This window comes from Hyalella azteca, unplaced genomic scaffold (genome assembly GCF_000764305.2).
Source record: "Hyalella azteca isolate HAZT.00-mixed unplaced genomic scaffold, Hazt_2.0.2 contig8701, whole genome shotgun sequence".
NCBI classification, from domain to species: domain Eukaryota; kingdom Metazoa; phylum Arthropoda; class Malacostraca; order Amphipoda; family Hyalellidae; genus Hyalella; species Hyalella azteca.
Genome location: NW_025938787.1, coordinates 186,208 through 202,918, shown reverse-complemented (window position 1 = coordinate 202,918; position 16,711 = coordinate 186,208). Strand labels below are relative to the sequence as shown.

The following is a 16,711-nucleotide window of genomic DNA, read 5'->3' as shown; positions in this document are numbered from 1 at the left end:
CTCAACATTTCTGAACTGCAGCCAAAATTGTTTGGCTACTGACAATGATTTCGATGGCCGGGATTGAGGTTATGACCTTACAAACTTCAACTAACTTGGGTCATCTTGCTTAAGATTGCAGGTGAAATTGATTTTATTTATATTATTTAAGTTTATTAGGTAGTCTAGCAACTTATGTTATTTATTTAGATACTTTAAGTTTATGTAGGTAGGTAGTCCTGGAACTTGTGTTATTTATTTAGATTCTTTAAGTTTATGTAGGTAGTCCTGTAACTTATACTACCAGAAGAGAGATAATCCATGCACACTCAGAAAAATGTATGGCTCATATAGTCCAAATAGTGACACTTCTCACGGCACGAGCTGAGAGCGGACGTAGCACTGATACGCCTTTTAGCCGTGCTAAACCTTCTTTAGGATGACCAGCAGAGGTGCAAACAGTATATCAGTATATGGACAAATTCTCACTCATTGCTCCGAGTGCAGTAGCAAGGCTTAATTTTTAAGGTCGTAATCGTCACATGTGACAGTCGATGAAATTATTTTTGCTACTGTATGTTGAAATATGCGCTATACATGCGCATGACATGTAAGCAGTATGCGCATGACATGAAAGCAGTATGCGCATGACATGTAAGCAGTATGCGCATGACATGTAAGCAGTATGCGCATGACATGTAAGCAGTATGCGCATGACATGTAAGCAGTAAGCGCATGACATGTAAGCAGTAAGCGCATGACATGTAAGCAGTATGCACATGACATGTAAGCAGTATGCGCATGGCATGTAAGCAGTATGCGCATGGCAGTGTCATGGCTGTATTCTAAGACAGAACTCGTTTGTATTGCACAAGTGTGGCAGTGTGCACTGGCACTCTCTCTTCCCACGCATTGCTCTCTTCCAGAATTGAATGCTGCGTGGAATGCATGTATGCGTGGAATGCATGTATGCATGGAACGAATGTCTCCTTGTGTGTCATGCCTGCGTGATGAGCTCTCGTCGAGCGTGATTGCGCTCTCTGAAAGCATGATAGAAGAAATGCGTTCGAGAAAAGTATACTAATAATTAATCTAATTTATCTAGAATTCCATAACAGGATTAGTGACTTTTCAGTGTGTAATAATTGATTTACTTCTAAGCATAGAACGTTGAAGGCTTTATAAGTGGTGATCAAAACTGGGGTCTCTTGTTTCTTGCTGCGTGTGACTGGATTAATAATGCCTGGCAAGAACACCAATGTGTTTTTTGTGTGTTCAGCGTGTGTTCAGCGTGTGTTATGCGTGTAAAGATACACTTGAAATTTTTGTGTTTGGTGCAATGCCGTCTACGCGGCAGCGAGGATGTCTTTTCGTAAGTGTAGAAGTTAACGGCACTTTATGAAGTGCGAAAAAATTCTGATAATGCTAACCTGAATATTATGTTATGTTAGATAGCGATAGTAAGTTATTGAAGATGCCATCTAGATACAATCTGCTATAATAATGCACTTTTCTCACTCTGTTATTGTTTTTCTTTGCAGGATCCAGCGAGCAATAAGGAGCTATACGTGCGATCCAGCGACTTCGTTCTAAGACCGACCAAACATCGAAGCTTGGTGCATAGCTGCGCCCATCCTACATACCAGCCTGATGCTGGCGTGCGTCGGGACAGTTAATCTTAGGTAGCAAGTATAGGCAGCAGCTGTGAACCGCGACTTGTTCTTGTGTGGCAGGAATTTGAGTGACCAGAGCTGAACTTTGGTCATAATGCCGTGCGGTTGTTTCGGTGGAGCGAGCAAGAAGAAGGGTAAGAAAGGACTCGATGGCCCTCCTAAGCCTCCCAAGTTGGGACTAGAAGAGCCTGTAAAGGAGCAGCAGGTCACGAAGCAAGAACAGACGCCAGTTTACTCATCTCAGCAGGATTCCAGACCTACGACCATCAACGAGAAGCTCACGGGCAACGGGACCGTTGAAAAAACCCCGGTGCCACCTGCAGTGACCACCCCCCAGTCGGACTCGGTGCTCGTTGTTGACGGCGGCAGCACGCGGTCAACGGGAGCGCGATGCCGGGCCGAACTTTACGCCAAAAGGCGAGAATTTTTCCGGCCGTTGTACGAGGTGAGTTTGAACAGCACCAGCAACCGGTATGCCACACCTAGAACTTCCAACACGTTACCAGCTCGCGGGAAACGAGGCGGCTACATCATGGGTGACGGTACGGGGGGATATTTCACCGCTGAAGGCAAATACATTGGCCCTGAAGACGCCGGAGAGAACAGGGATCCTGTGAGTTTAGATGGGGTGAGCGGGATCACGCTGGAGGGGCAGTATGTGGACGCCGAGGGTCGAGTTGTTGACCGCCCTGCCCGTCCGATGTCACAGCCCAGCGCAGAGCAGTGGAGAGAAATCGCTGATCAGTCAGATGGCCTCCCACAGGAAGAGTTCATCCTGAAGCGGCAGGAGATAATCCAGCACCAGCAGCCCTCTGTGCCGATACCACCGCCTGCCCCCAAACCTGTCAATCCCCACTTCATCGAATTCCAGGAGAAGCACCACAAGATCCTTTTCGATCCTGAGCATCAGCCCCAGCATAGAAACACCGACCCTGAACTGGCACAGAAATTAGTGGAAGAAAGACTCACAGAATTAGATAAACTCCACAACGAAGTAAAGGATCACTACGAGAAGAAGATGAAGAACGGGCCGGTAGATGTAGATTCTTTGGTAGAGAAATACACGGAAGAACGATGGAAGAAAATGGTTGAATTATGGGAGAGTGAAGGCCTGGTTGTCGAGGGGGGAATTGTTGTGGTTGATGACAAAGGTAACGTCGTCGAGAGAGAAATTAAATCGAATGGGGAAGGAGGCCACGTCGTTGAGAAAGTAACCCGCAGTGTCGAGAAGATCGGTCCTGACGGCGAGAGGGTAGTGGAGACCGTCGAGAGCGACGGCCACAGAACTGTACGAGTCGTCGAGAGCTCGAGAGCCGTGACGCTGAGCGAGAGGCCGGGCACCGTCACGACCACCGAGGAGATCCTCGTCGAGAGACTGACTACCGGCTATGACGATGATGCACTGGGCCCTGTGACGACCATCGTCACGCCTCCCACCCCTCAGATAGACATCTCTTCCCGCACGTCACCTTTCGCAGAGATCGCCGCCGAACTCAACGACCCTGACGAAGAAATCTCCGTGGAGACCGGGGCACCGGCTGACGTGGAGGATGGTGACCACGTCGAACTCAACCACGAGGACAGTCCCCTCGCCCCCCAGACATGCACTCCGCCCCCGTCCCCCGAACAGGACCACCGGTCCACCCCTTCGGTAGAAGAGCCCAGTGGGTTGACTGCTGTGTGCGGTGCTGTGTCGACCGACGAGGAGCTCGTCATCGCTAAAGGCTCGGCCACGCCTCCCCCTTCACCTCCTCTGCAGAGTGTCGGGCCGCAGTCCTAAATCTTGCGTGTGTTGCGTGCGTGTTGCAGAAATGCGTGTAGCACATGTTGCAGGAGTGTTGCATACATGAGTATTGCGTGCGTGTTGCAGACATTAGTGTAGCACGCATTTTGTGCAGCGTGTTGCAGACATGAATGTATAGCACGTTTAGCGTGCTTGCTGCAGGAGTGTTGCATACATGAGTGTAACACATGTTGCAGCCATGAGTGTAACATATGTTGCAGACACGAGTGTAGCACGTGTAGCAGACACGCTGCTGCGTGTTGCACGATACCCCGAGGGTGTGACAGCTTAAGACCAGCTTCAGTCTCCTCGGCCACCGCAACTTCAGTAATATAATATTTCTCGTCACGCCGTCGACTGGTTGTTGATGTCCTGTTATTTTAAGGAAAGCAGTGCATTTTTAGGACGTTAAAATATTTTTGTATTTTACTGCTTTTAACGATGAAAATTGTGCATTTTAGACGAGAGTTTATTTGTTTGTTAATTGTAGCATGCCATATTAATTCCCAGAATTTCTTTATAATTATATAAGTTTTATTCTTGAACGCATGCATGTGAAAGGACGCCAGATAAAGAGTTTTTATTCCCATTGACCGGGGGCTTTTCTCAACAAAATTTTGTTCGCCGCAATTTCGCAATTAATAGTTTATTTCCTTATCAAAATTCTGATTATAAGATTTAGTTGAGACCACAACTGTGAACAATTCACGAATTTATGATGCCGTAATAATTTCTCGAGTTACAGCCCCGGGTGATTTTTTTATTTTAGACAGAATCTCTTCTTGAAGTGATTAGTATTTTGTGCAGCATTTCTAAGTTAAAAATCGAAAAGTTTCCCTCGAAGCTATCGTTTTATTCTGCATTTTTAGTATCACATGGAGAAACCATCTAAAAAATTGCTTGACACGAGGGAACTCAGTAAAGTTCCTGATGATTGATTAAATATGCAAAGGATTGTTGTCAACACAGGCAAAGCATTGACCCAACAGGAATCTGACGTCGAAATAACATTGATTAAACTATGTTTCAACGAACTGAACTCGTTATCAACGTTGTTTCAATTTCACTTGACTGGAGGTGAGCTGCACTAGACATCAGAAGGCTTTCTTCGGCTTGGAAATATTGTTCTCTGTACGTTGTATAGATAGAGCGGTGTCTGCAAATTTCTTAGAAATATATTTGCTGTCTGTAAACGATCCTGGATAATGCCTTTCATTATTGTCTTATCCCTGGATGGTTTTGCAATGAAATTTGAACGGAAGATTCCTAATTATTTTCAATGGCTAGAAATTCGTCCGAAGGCTGTTATGTTTTGCACATGATGTGAGTGATGTGTGAGACATGATGTTAGTATCTCTGACGTGATAGACATGATGTGTGTCCACGTAGGCGTAGACATTGTGCGTATGAACATCTTTATCACGATCCTTACCTAGTCCACAATGATGGAACAGAGTTAAGGAGTTCGGTGTTGTTCTAATATGTTAGATGTTTCACACGAAGAGTTAAGCCTCGACAGTTGGTTCTCATTTTTTCCGAGATATTCTCCACGATTCGTATTAACAAAATTCACATATATGGGTGTTCATTGTAAATGCTCGCATGAAGCAGTAGTTGTGAACACACCAGTGTCAGAGTCAGAAGATCGTATGGCTCTATAAAGGACCGTACTATGAAAACTGTATCATAAGTACGCGTAGCGGCCGATTTCTCATCAGCGATTGGTTGGTTAAACTGGAAACTCCCTCAGTTATTGACTAACTTATAGTAACGAACTCGTACTTATTTCTGATTTTGTGGTCACCGTTTTGTATCTCAATTAGTTTACAGATGAAGTGCCTTCTTTGTTCGAAGCGATGTGTATAGTGGAGGTGAGCAGTTCGGTCAGATTACTCTGTAGCTGACTTAGCTAATGTAAATAGTGAAGAATGTTTCTAGATGTCTTCTGAACATGAGCATTACCCACTAGATCAAATTGCTCTCAATGCTCTCACTGTGAAATAGTTGTTATCTCAATTTCTTTATTGAAATTCTTATTGATAAGTGTGGTGCGATTCTAACTAGCATTTGTATTGACTGAGAAGGAAGGCTAATTAATTCTTACGTGTAATTAGTAGGCAGTGCGAGAATTATTAATTATTTTACGTCATTTGAATGGATTCAAACGTCATCGGGGAGCGTTGCTCAGAAGTGAGCGCGACGTAAAGAAAGAGACCATAGAGTTTGGCCTTATGAATGTTGCTATTTATAAATATATATATATAGAATAATACATTTATTATATACTTTCTGGATTACTGTACCATTTCTACTCGTTTTGTACACGTGTGTTTGTTGTACATAGCGCCACCATATGTCCGTGAGGCAGTAAAGTCTTTCTGAAATCTCCTGTTATTTTTAATACCTTCATCGCGATACGGTACATTTTAGGGCAAAAATCCTATTTTAACAAAAAGATTAATCTTGTTAATAATAACGCTTGAAAGTTAGAAATCATCCTTTGTCATTCATAGTAGAAGTTCAACCGAATTCCCTCCTTGCAAATAACGTAGAATCAATTTGATGAACTGTTGAGGTCGTCGACACAACGTGTATGCAACGCCATTTCAACGTCATGCAGATAGCATGTTGGAAAAGGTTGATTCCTTCACCCAACATTTTCAATGGATGTCGTGCGTTCTTATACAACAAAGTTGAAGGTATCGTGACTAATGCATAGTACTAGCACGGATAGTATTTGAGATGTAAACTAGCTGAGAATGTGTATTGTGTAATGTTCCGCGTTCGTTCATACACGATACTGCAGGATAGTCACGGTAGTGGACATCTATACCCATTATAGGCAAGTGACGTTGACCCAACGTTTAATAATCGTTGTTTCGACGGATTCAACGAATACAACTTTGTTTCAACACTTACCTGGTTGATATAGGGCGAAATAAAACCTGGTTGTGAAGGGGGGCAACGGCCACATGATGGGGGTAAACGCCCCCGAGCCGCGCTAGGCTTACGCAAATAGCCTGGCGTCAGGCCAGTCCCCTGCCACCACCAGCCAGTCCCCTGCCAAAACCAGCCAGTCCCCTGCCACCACCAGCCAGTCCCCTGCCACCACCAGCCAGTCCCCTGCCACCACCAGCCAGCCCCCTGCCACCACCAGCCAGCCCCCTGCCACCACCAGCCAGCCCCCTGCCACCACTAGCCAGTCCCTTGCCACCAGCAGACCACCGAGACCACCCTTACGATCACTACACTCAGGGCCAGGGGTAGAAATACTCAACCCACATCCCCCGCTTTGGGGCCCATCTCACCCCCCCCCGCGCTATGGGACCCATCTCACCCCCACCTCCCCGCTATGGGACCCCCCCCCCTCCGCTGAGGTCAGAGGTCAGACGCGAGTCAAGTGGCCCGCCGCTGAGGCCGCTAGCCCAGCAGGTAAAAACTGAAGGCGATCCGGAAATATTGGTAGACTTGCATTCAAATTCTTTATGATTTTGTATCATTCCCCGTACATAGTCCTTTTTTTCCCGTGAACAGTAAATTTACTTGATTTGGTACAATAAAAATATTGTTTAAGCCATTGTTGGTTTTTCACTGTAATGCTTAATAAGATGGAACGGTTACGAGAATTCTACGTGTTCATATGGTAATAAAGCACAATTAATTTCGTAATAGCCGAGTTCTGGTTGTATAGGACAGTTACGAAAATTCTTTGTGTACAGATGATAATTAAACACAATTAGTTTCGTAAAAATCGAGTTCAGGTTGTATTTAACCCACAAACTCTTCACATGAGAGAAAATCAAGCCACGCGTCCAGAGTGCGGACGCCGCTGAGCACAATTACAGTCCGCGAAATTTACGATCGGCGGGGGAGATTTGCGGTGAAAAACTCGCTTCGGCAAGCAAGCAGACCCCACCCCCCCTCCACCCCCTCCTCCTTCACCTCCCCTTCCCTCCTCCCCACTTTCCCTTTTTTTCCCCCACCACCATCACCCCTTCATCCCTTTCCCTCTACCCCACTGCTTCCACCCACGGTTTGGGGTTTTACCAAAAATTAAAGGTTGAATTGTATTGTGTATATCATCAAAACCGAGTGACGAATGGTTGGAGTAATAATGCTAAAACATATATTATGTATTCATAATAATATGTAATTTTACAAAATAATGTTCATCGGTAACCCCTTTAGTAAACTCATAAAATGTCAACGCCGTTCGTGATAACAAATACATTGATTATGATATGAATGACAAAAATTTAAAACACATTGTTGAGCACGATATCGGGGAAAAACTTGTGAATGTGCTCATGTGAATATAAAATGAAGGGTCAAATTATGCGAGCGCAAACAGTTGAGTCTCCACACATTTATTCACTTGGTATTCGTAAGGAACATTCAGGGTAAATTTGTCGTCGAACCTACAGATGTCTTCAACGGAATTGCGTTAGATTCGGTCTGAATTGAAATTTCGTTTTACCCTAAAATAAAATTTAGCACCGTGTTCATTTCAAGCAAAAAATGAAATATAAGAAATAAAATGAGGTATACTCGGCACAACATGACGTTGCCGGTCCGACATGATGATTTTTTTTACAAACTCGCACCAAAGAAGCCGGCAGCGAACTCTTCTCTCAACCACCGAAAAGAAGAAAGCTCGAGAGGCGGTAAAAAGACCTGCGAGACAACGGACGTCTTGGAGGTCGTAAGACAACAAGAGACCTGCGAGACAACAGACGTCTTGGAGGTCGTAAGACAACAAGAGACCTGCGAGACAACGGACGTCTTGGAGGTCGTAAGACAACAAGAGACCTGCGAGACAAGTCTCAGAAGTCGTAAAAGTATATGGTAAGTGCAAGACACTGCTAACCTCTGCACCAGTCAGACCACGTCTAAAGACGTAGTTGCAAGTTTCATCTTCATTTAAAATAAGATGGACTTTTACATCGGGTTAAGAAATCTTAGCTTAGATGAAAATCAACGGTCAAGAAAAGCCACAGATTAGTCCTCTATATTTATTGGTACTTACGTATATTGCCCAGCCTTCAAGACAGTGTCAATGTTCGCGTTAAAATAATTTCACAAAATATTACTTATATTTATTATGTGTCCTTTGTGAACTTCGTAATTCAGGAATACGACTCTAGAAGATTGGGTTTGAAATAAATATAAATAAACATAGCGGAAAATTCCAAAGCTGGAGGGAATAACTTCTACATAGATTTTTTCGGCAGGTACAATTCGTTTCATTGAATTTGTGCATTTTTCTTCAAGTCACAGAAACCTTCACATGTCTAGACCGCTTATCGTCTTGTTTCATTTTGTATTTGAGAGTTGACAGCAAATAACCTTTAGTGTGTTACAGAACAGGATTATTATTACTATACGGTTGGGGAAGAGAAGAGAAGGTTGGGGCTCGAGAAATGAGGCCGGCTTGGGGAAGCACATGAGCTCTGATCCTATAAATACTACCGCACCGCTGACCACACCCAGGGGAGATGACAACACTCGCCTCCCCAACCATCCCCATGTTTTCTGTGCGTAGGTGGGTACGTGGACACGTTTTCTGGCTATAAAAACTCCATAAAAATAAATTCGACATTACAGTTTATGCTCGAAAAAGTCGAGCATAGAGCTTGATGGAAGTGAAACTCACTACGAAGGAATCGACGCTCGGGGCGAAATCGAACTTTGTCTCAATAAGTTCAGTGGACACTGAGGTTATATTTGATACGTCCTTAGTTTCCTTTTCTTATTCACTAGTTAGAGTAAATCCAAAGTTCAATTACAAATTTATTTAGTTAATTCCACTTGACTGTTAGCCCCAAGATACGTTTTAGAGTCGGCAGAAGTTTGGTTGAGAAGGAAGACAAGCAACGTCGCAGGAGGCGAGCATAAAACGCTTGGTCATCGCTGGCGAGCGCTAGAGGCTTCGTGCGTGACTGTGCAGTGAAACTGTGAGCAGTGATAGTGAGCTGTGAGCTGTGATAGTGAGCTGTGATGGTGAGCTGTGATGTGAGCTGTGATGTGAGCTGTGATGTGACTGTGAGCTGTGATAGTGAGCTGTGATGGTGAGCGGTGATTGTGCCTGTGAGCTGTGATAGTGACTGTGAGCTGTGATAGTGACTGCTGTCTCTTATACACATCTAGATGTGTATAAGAGACAGGCCACAGACACTGCAGTGCCACAAACACTGCAGTGCCACAGACACTGCAGTGCCACAAACACTGCAGTGCCACAGACACTGCAGTGCCATATTAATAAAATTTAAATTAACAACATATTTCGAATGAATCTCCTGCCCTTTTCATTGCAGTGGAGGAAGCCAGGATCTCGTGACCTTGAAATGGCCTTATATTTCAGGAGAAGAATGTATTTCTCCAGATAAAATGTAAATATCTAAAAAAATTATTTCTTAAGATAAAATATGTATTCTTAAGAAAAAATATTTATTTCTTAAGAAAAAAGTTTTATTTCTTCAGAAAAATTATGTATTTCTTAAGAAAAATATGTATTTCTTTAGAAAAAATATGTATTTCTTCAGAAAAAAATATGTATTTCTTCAGAAAAAAATATGTATTTCTTCAGAAAAAAATATGTATTTCTTCAGAAAAAAATGTGTAAATCTTAAAAAAATTTATTTTAACAGAAAAAATATGTTTATTTTAAGAAAAGAATACAGCGACCAACGAGAAGGTTAGGGGGAGGGTGGGAGAGGGCCGGGGCTATGCTGTGATAGTGACTGTGAGCTGTGATAGTGACTGTGAGCTGTGATAGTGACTGTGGGCTGTGATAGTGACTGTGAGTTGTGATGGTGATTGTACTCCACATTAGTAGTGTTGATTACGTGCTGGTGATTCATCTGCCTGGTAATGTTGAGACGATGAGTTAAAGTGAACCAAAGACCAAAATAATCTGAACGTTTTCTTTAGTTTTTCTTGATCAACTATCAATGTATCATTCGATTCCTTTATTATAAGTCAAGAACTGTGTGAGGTCATGAATTCAGTACATTTTCATTCATTTTTGGTTCATTCCTTGTGACTTGAACACATGTATATTCTCCCTATATTTATGATTTATTTATAGGTTTATAGGTTGAATATTGCTTGTAGCGCAGGAGTACTGTTCAATCATAGGAGTCTTCACTCCATTACGACTAACATTGAAGTTTATTCGAACATTCCTGCCTTCTTTAACAGCGTGTTGTTGCTAAGGTTTCCTTCGTCAAATACTTCTAAAAATTCATGATATATATAAAATGTAGCAATCAGTACCAAAATACATTTTTTAGTATAGTACCTAGATTCGACAGGGTTTCCTGGAATACGCAGGTTTCACCGAAAAATGTATATAGTGAAAATCTTTCATGCGGGAAGATATTTTATATAGAATTTCACTCTACGATATTTCTCATCGATGCTTTCGTTTGATGGAACAGCTTTATTGGGTGAATTAGTGACTGTTGGGTGAATTAGTGACTGTTGGGTGAATTAGTGACTGTTGGGTGAATTAGTGACTGTTGGGTGAATTAGTGACGGTTCACCCAATAAATGATATTTATTGGGTGAATGATCGCCAGAACAACGAAGTTCCAAAATTAATTATTATTATTCACCTATTTTTGTACTTCCTATTAGTTGGCATTAATTATTAAGTGTAAATAATTAGTACAAGTCTGTTTAAATAACAGATATTTTGATGCGTGCTGTTATATAATGCAGACATTACTTATATAATGCAGACATTACTTATATAATGCAGACATTACTTATATAATGCAGACATTACTTATATAATGCAGACATTACTTATATAATGCAGACATTACTTATATAATGCAGACATTACTTATATAATGCAGACATTACTTATATAATGCAGACATTACTTATAGACATGCAAGTGACAGCTGGTACAGTCTTGACAGTCTGTCAGGAAGTTGCTTGTTTACCTCGCCTGCAGACAGCTGGCAGAACATAAACCATCTGCAGCTCTGCAGCATTATATTTATGACATTTTAAACTCAAAATACCCTATAATTAGAAGAAAGTTGCACCGTTGACAGTAAATAACAAAATCGCAGCAATGTTTCTTATTCGCTATTAAAGAATTTATTTAGAATGTGCCATAGAAGAAAGGCATGTGTAGTTCATTTTCTAACTTTTATGAAACTTTTTCAAATTCATTGCTGCACTTGTGTAGCCATATGCAGGTTCCTTGGGCGAGTGTCGAAGTCCCGAAGCTACGTGACATACTGGCAACGGCAGGACAAACGATTGCATTGGGTGAAACTTTCTTTTGAAATAGTTCGTGTAGAATATCTCGATAATGAATAATATCTCGTTTATGTAGAGTGTAGAATGCTTATCATATGCTTGCCAATGTGTTGGGAATTCACAAGACTTCTGCTCTGAACATGCTGCTCTTGTTCACCGAGAAGTGATGAACGCTGCTCTGAACATTCTGCTCTGAACATGCTGCTCTGAACATGCTGCTCTGAACATGCTGCTCTGAACATGATGCTCTGAACATGCTGCTCTGAACATGCTGCTCTGAACATGCTGCTCTGAACATGCTGCTCTTGTTCACCGAGAAGTGATGAACGAAGTAAGCCTCTAAGCCGCGGCACTTGAGGAGGTTCTTCCTGTCAGCGAGAAGTGGCTGAGCCGAGCGCCCTGGGTGCGAGGCACAATTCAGAACTCGGATGGCATTTAAAAAAAAGAACTTGGGCATGTATAGAACTGCAAGCTGCTCTACAGGTTCTACCAAGCGTACGTTTATTCACCAATAATTATAAATTTAAAAGCTAATATTATATTCGCTTATAATTAAAAATGCAAAATTAAAAAAAAAAGTTATATCTCATAGAAACGTCCAGCCTCATCGTTTACAGGATATTTTCGCAAAAATAATCGATAAATTAATTTATTAAAGTCTCAGCAATATGGCGGTCAACTGAATGAATGGAAAGTTGAGTCTGTGGGTGACACTGAATGACAGACTCTGAATGAATGTTGAATTGAGGTCAGAGCAGCCATATTGGGCAGAAACGATGCCCTGGCTCAGGGTAGGAGATTGTTTGTACAACGGCTAGTGAATGTCTGCACTAACTCTGCTCTGCAGACATGCGCGGTGATGTCATGTCTGCACAAACTCTGCTCTGCAGACATGCGCAGTGAATGTCTGCACTAACTCTGCCCTGCAGACATGCGCGGTGATGTCATGTCTGCACAAACTCTGCCCTGCAGACATGCGCGGCCGGTGAATGTCTGCACTGACTCTGCACTGCAGACATGCACGGTGGGTTATGTCTGGGCAGTGTACTGCAGACATGTAAAATAATCAATTTTAAAAATTCTAAAATTTAAATAACTACCGAACGGCAATTGGTTATCAACATTTGTCACTGCAAAATATCGTGTTTCTAAGTACAAATATGATCAGCAAAAACGCATTTTTATGCAGATTTTATGAAAATATTTAGAGATATTTTTTTTTGTATTCCTTGCTCACAAATTTTTTGTTATATAATTTTCGATTCTCGCTGCATAATTCAACTGCTGTCAGAGTTTATACATTTTCATGAAGTTCATGCAGTTGCATGAAGTTAATAATGCAATAAAAAACATAGGCGGAAAACTGGTCGATGATCTTCATGTAAGCCATGAACTTGGTATACATTACAGTGATAGTTATTAGCATTAGAGAGAGAGTTGTTAGAGCGTGTTGCGGCATATGGTCCTTTGATAATGAATACAGGGTGCATGTTAACTACACGTACATGATATATCAGACATACATGACATCTTCAGACATACATGACATCTTCAGACATACATGACATCTTCAGACATACATGACATCTCCAGACATACATGACATCTTCAGACATACATGACATCTTCAGACATACATGAGGGAGAAGGGGAGTGAGGGAGAAGGGGAGTGAGGGAGAAGGGGAGGAGGGGAGAAGGGGAGTGAGGGGAGTGAGGGAGAAGTGACCGTGAAGTGGAGGTTTCTAAGAGCCTCTTTGTGGGCAAGAGACCTGGGGAAGAATGGGGAGATGGGGGAGCGGGGGTCGAGACGTTGGGGTTGAATATTGTGGTGTGTTATTTTCTAGTGTGTGGTTTTGAATGACGTGTGATTGTATGATTGTTATGTGACGGTGGGATTAATTCCATACAACTATCAGCGTCACTATACACGATGTATGAAATATACAAGGTGTGCTGTATAAGACCACTGAAAATGACCTTGAACATGACCTTAATATATTTATTTTCTAATTTATTTGGTTGCCTATAAAGCATGAAATTCTGACGCACCAACAGAAAATTACATATATTACATACGTATATCACATCATAAATTATATATTTGACATACGTATATTATATTATAAATTCCAAATATTATATACGTACATTACAATATACTCTTATATTAATATTAGGTGCATATGAGGGTCGCAATAAATTAATACATTACACAAATTATACAATAATTTAATACACAATACATGATCATCCTTCAATCGCCCTTCCTCCCAAGGGGGGGGGGTCATCTCCCCTCCCCTCTTCCCTCCATCCCCCGCTCTTCCCCAAGCTCGGGCCCAACAATACAAAACCTAATTCTAATAACTCAATAATTAATGTGATAATCAATAATAATAACTTGATAATTAATGAGTTTAAAATTCGATTGATGTTGGAGGTTCAAAGCCAACAAAATTCAAAATCCTTATGAAGGATTTTTTGGCGGCAAGCGGGGCACCGCATCGCTGCCCCCCCTCCCCCTCCCAGACGTTTGTTTCTTGTTCTTTTTGCACGGCCCTTCCTTCCTTAGCGGCTGACATCAGCGTGCTGTGTGCCGTGTGTGAGCTGTGTGTGTGCTGTGTGGCGTGTGTGTGTGTGGCGTGTGCCGTGATTGCTTAAAATATTATACGTTTGAATGTATATTTTCAACACATCACACATCAAAACATGGCATGACTCCACGATTTATGTGAAATCAACATGAAAATACACTAAATTCTAAATTTTACATATAGTTCAACAAATCATACATTTATCTGCTCAAAGTATTGCAACACAATTTATCTATAAGTTTTTACAGATTTTCACTGACTTATTCCATATATCGATAATTTTAAGATATTATCTTCGAAGAAACGGAAATGTATTCAGTATTTACTGGCCAAATAAGACTCGATATCAGGCACAGTTGAAACGAAACTGGTTCACTGGAACTTGGTTCATCGGTTCACTGGACGAACTGCAGTCACTTGCCTGGCAGTGCAGTGCAGTGCAGTGCAGTGCAGTGCAGTGCAGTGCAGTGCATTCCCCTCCCTGCCTTTGATTTCCGCCCCCCCTCCCTCCTCTCCGTGAACATGAATTAAGCTCCCGTTGTGAGAACAACAAAATTTTTTAAAGAAGTTATATAAAGTAAAATAAACTTTGGTTGACACGATAAACCACGTTTATGGTTATAGAATGATTACGAATAACGTGATAATGAATTTAGGCTCCTTGGAAGCGGTTAAAAAAACGCTATCTTCAGTGAATAATAAATATTTTCCCTTAATAACTCCATTCCCTTTGTTTTATTTTTGTTTTCTATGTGAACACAATCAAGGTTGTTATGACATCGCGACAGGCGGAGTCTGCACTTTTTTTAATTGAGTTTGTTGACCGACAGGTTGCTCTTTTATTTATTTATTTTATAATTATTTTTTTTGCGCGCGGACGACGCGACGATGAGGTTTGGGACATCCGGTGTAGCGGACGAACGGTGGCCGCCGCTCCGCCCCGCATTACTGCATCACTGCATTGTGTGCAAAAATGGCGCAAAAAAATAATAAAATAAAAATGACATTGAAAACTGGGAAAATAATAATGCTTATCTCATATTTTATGATACAAAAATTAGGCTTATATAATAGAAAATAAAATTTATTATTTTCTTCTCACCTTTTAGAAAATTGAAGCAAAAGCAAATCTGCATCTAACATACGATGCGTTGGATGATGTTGATCAGAAGATAGGAATTCAATCTTGAGTAGAGAACCCCATGCTATTTATGTATATTTATTCTGCATTTGTTTTGCATTAATATTTTAAAGTTAAAAATACAAATGATAACGCTACATCAGAAAAAAGTCCCTCAAAAATACAGAGATTGATTTTCGTTGACGTGTGATCTCCCGAAATGAATTTTCAAAGATGAATCCCTGAAATATATTTGCTTATCGATGACTACTCTTCAATACTCTAATCTTCGTATGCGTGAAGCATAATATGTAAATACCGTGCACACAACACGAATTCACGCACGTACTACCACGAACCGGTACTACGATGATTATAGTCGAGACACGACAATTAGTCACAATTTCCATACACTCTGGTGCGTGAAGTGCAGCGTTAGTGCGTGTAATGGATATCTCTTGACACGCAACGTTGAATGAACGATTTGTATAGACTGCGTGTATTGTGCGCTCTTACATGATAAATCGTGAATTTGGTGCCGGGAGGAAACTGAACTTAAGATGAGACAAAACTTGGTACGTTTAGGAGAGCTTTCAGATGATGAAGTTGCAAGATAAGATTTGTTAGGCTGTCATATACATATTTCCTACGTGTGCAAGTAGGTACGATGTAGCAGCACGATCGCGAGTAGGAGAGTAAGATACAGCAGCCCTATCGCAGGTAGGAAGGTAAGATACAGCAGCACGATCGCAGGTAGGAAGGTAAGATACAGCAGCACGATCGTAGGTAGGAGGGTGCGGTGCAGCAGCACGATCGTAAGTAGGAAGGTACGATACAGCAGCACGATCGCAGGTAAGAGTGTGGAAGTTTGGAAAACGTGAGTATGAACCATTTGAGGATTGAGGTAGGTTTTGCGATCAGTCATTGTATCGCTCTCACGATTTACGATAAGGCAAGTCATGGTCGGTATCGCACTCACGATTTACGATAATGCGCGTCTCTGTGTTCAGAGATCTCGGGCGCCGTGCGTGTGGAGGAAGTCTCTGAATACCGTCGAGATCGACCGGCGCTGCACGCAGTGCTGCTGCTGCTGCACAGCTACCAGTGCTGCACAGCTGCCAGTGCTGCACAGCTGCCAGTGCTGCACAGCTTCTGCACAGCTACAAGTGCTGCACAGCTACCAGTGCTGCACAGCTACCAGTGCTGCACAGCTACCAGTGCTGCACAGCTGCCAGTGCTGCACAGCTACCAGTGCTGCACAGCTGCCAGTGCTGCACATTTATCGTAA

General features: G+C 42.1%; 2 protein-coding genes across 2 annotated transcripts in view; both read left to right on the top strand.

The window, feature by feature from the left end:
• Positions 1-5,822, top strand: part of LOC108675969 — a 20,253-nt gene extending 14,431 nt beyond the window's left edge. Inside the window, exon 2 of the mRNA XM_018164026.2 lies at positions 1,521-5,822. Coding sequence (XP_018019515.1) covers positions 1,747-3,432 — 1,686 coding nt within the window. The 5' untranslated portion in view covers positions 1,521-1,746 and the 3' untranslated portion in view covers positions 3,433-5,822. The remainder of the gene's footprint in view (positions 1-1,520) is intronic.
• Positions 5,292-16,711, top strand: LOC108675963 (mucin-7-like). Its single transcript, XM_018164022.1, has 3 exons — positions 5,292-5,318; positions 6,441-6,819; positions 16,434-16,711. Exons 1-3 carry the CDS (start codon positions 5,292-5,294, stop codon positions 16,709-16,711), a joined length of 684 nt encoding a protein of 227 aa, XP_018019511.1.

Coding starts and splice junctions, on each gene's coding strand:
- LOC108675963 (XM_018164022.1), top strand. CDS start 5,292: ATGTGTATAGTGGAGGTGAGCAGTTCG. Junction 5,319..6,440: donor TAGTGGAGGTGAGCAGTTCG/GTCAGATTACTC, acceptor GAGCCGCGCTAG/GCTTACGCAAATAGCCTGGC. Junction 6,820..16,433: donor CCCCTCCGCTGAGGTCAGAG/GTCAGACGCGAG, acceptor CTCTGTGTTCAG/AGATCTCGGGCGCCGTGCGT.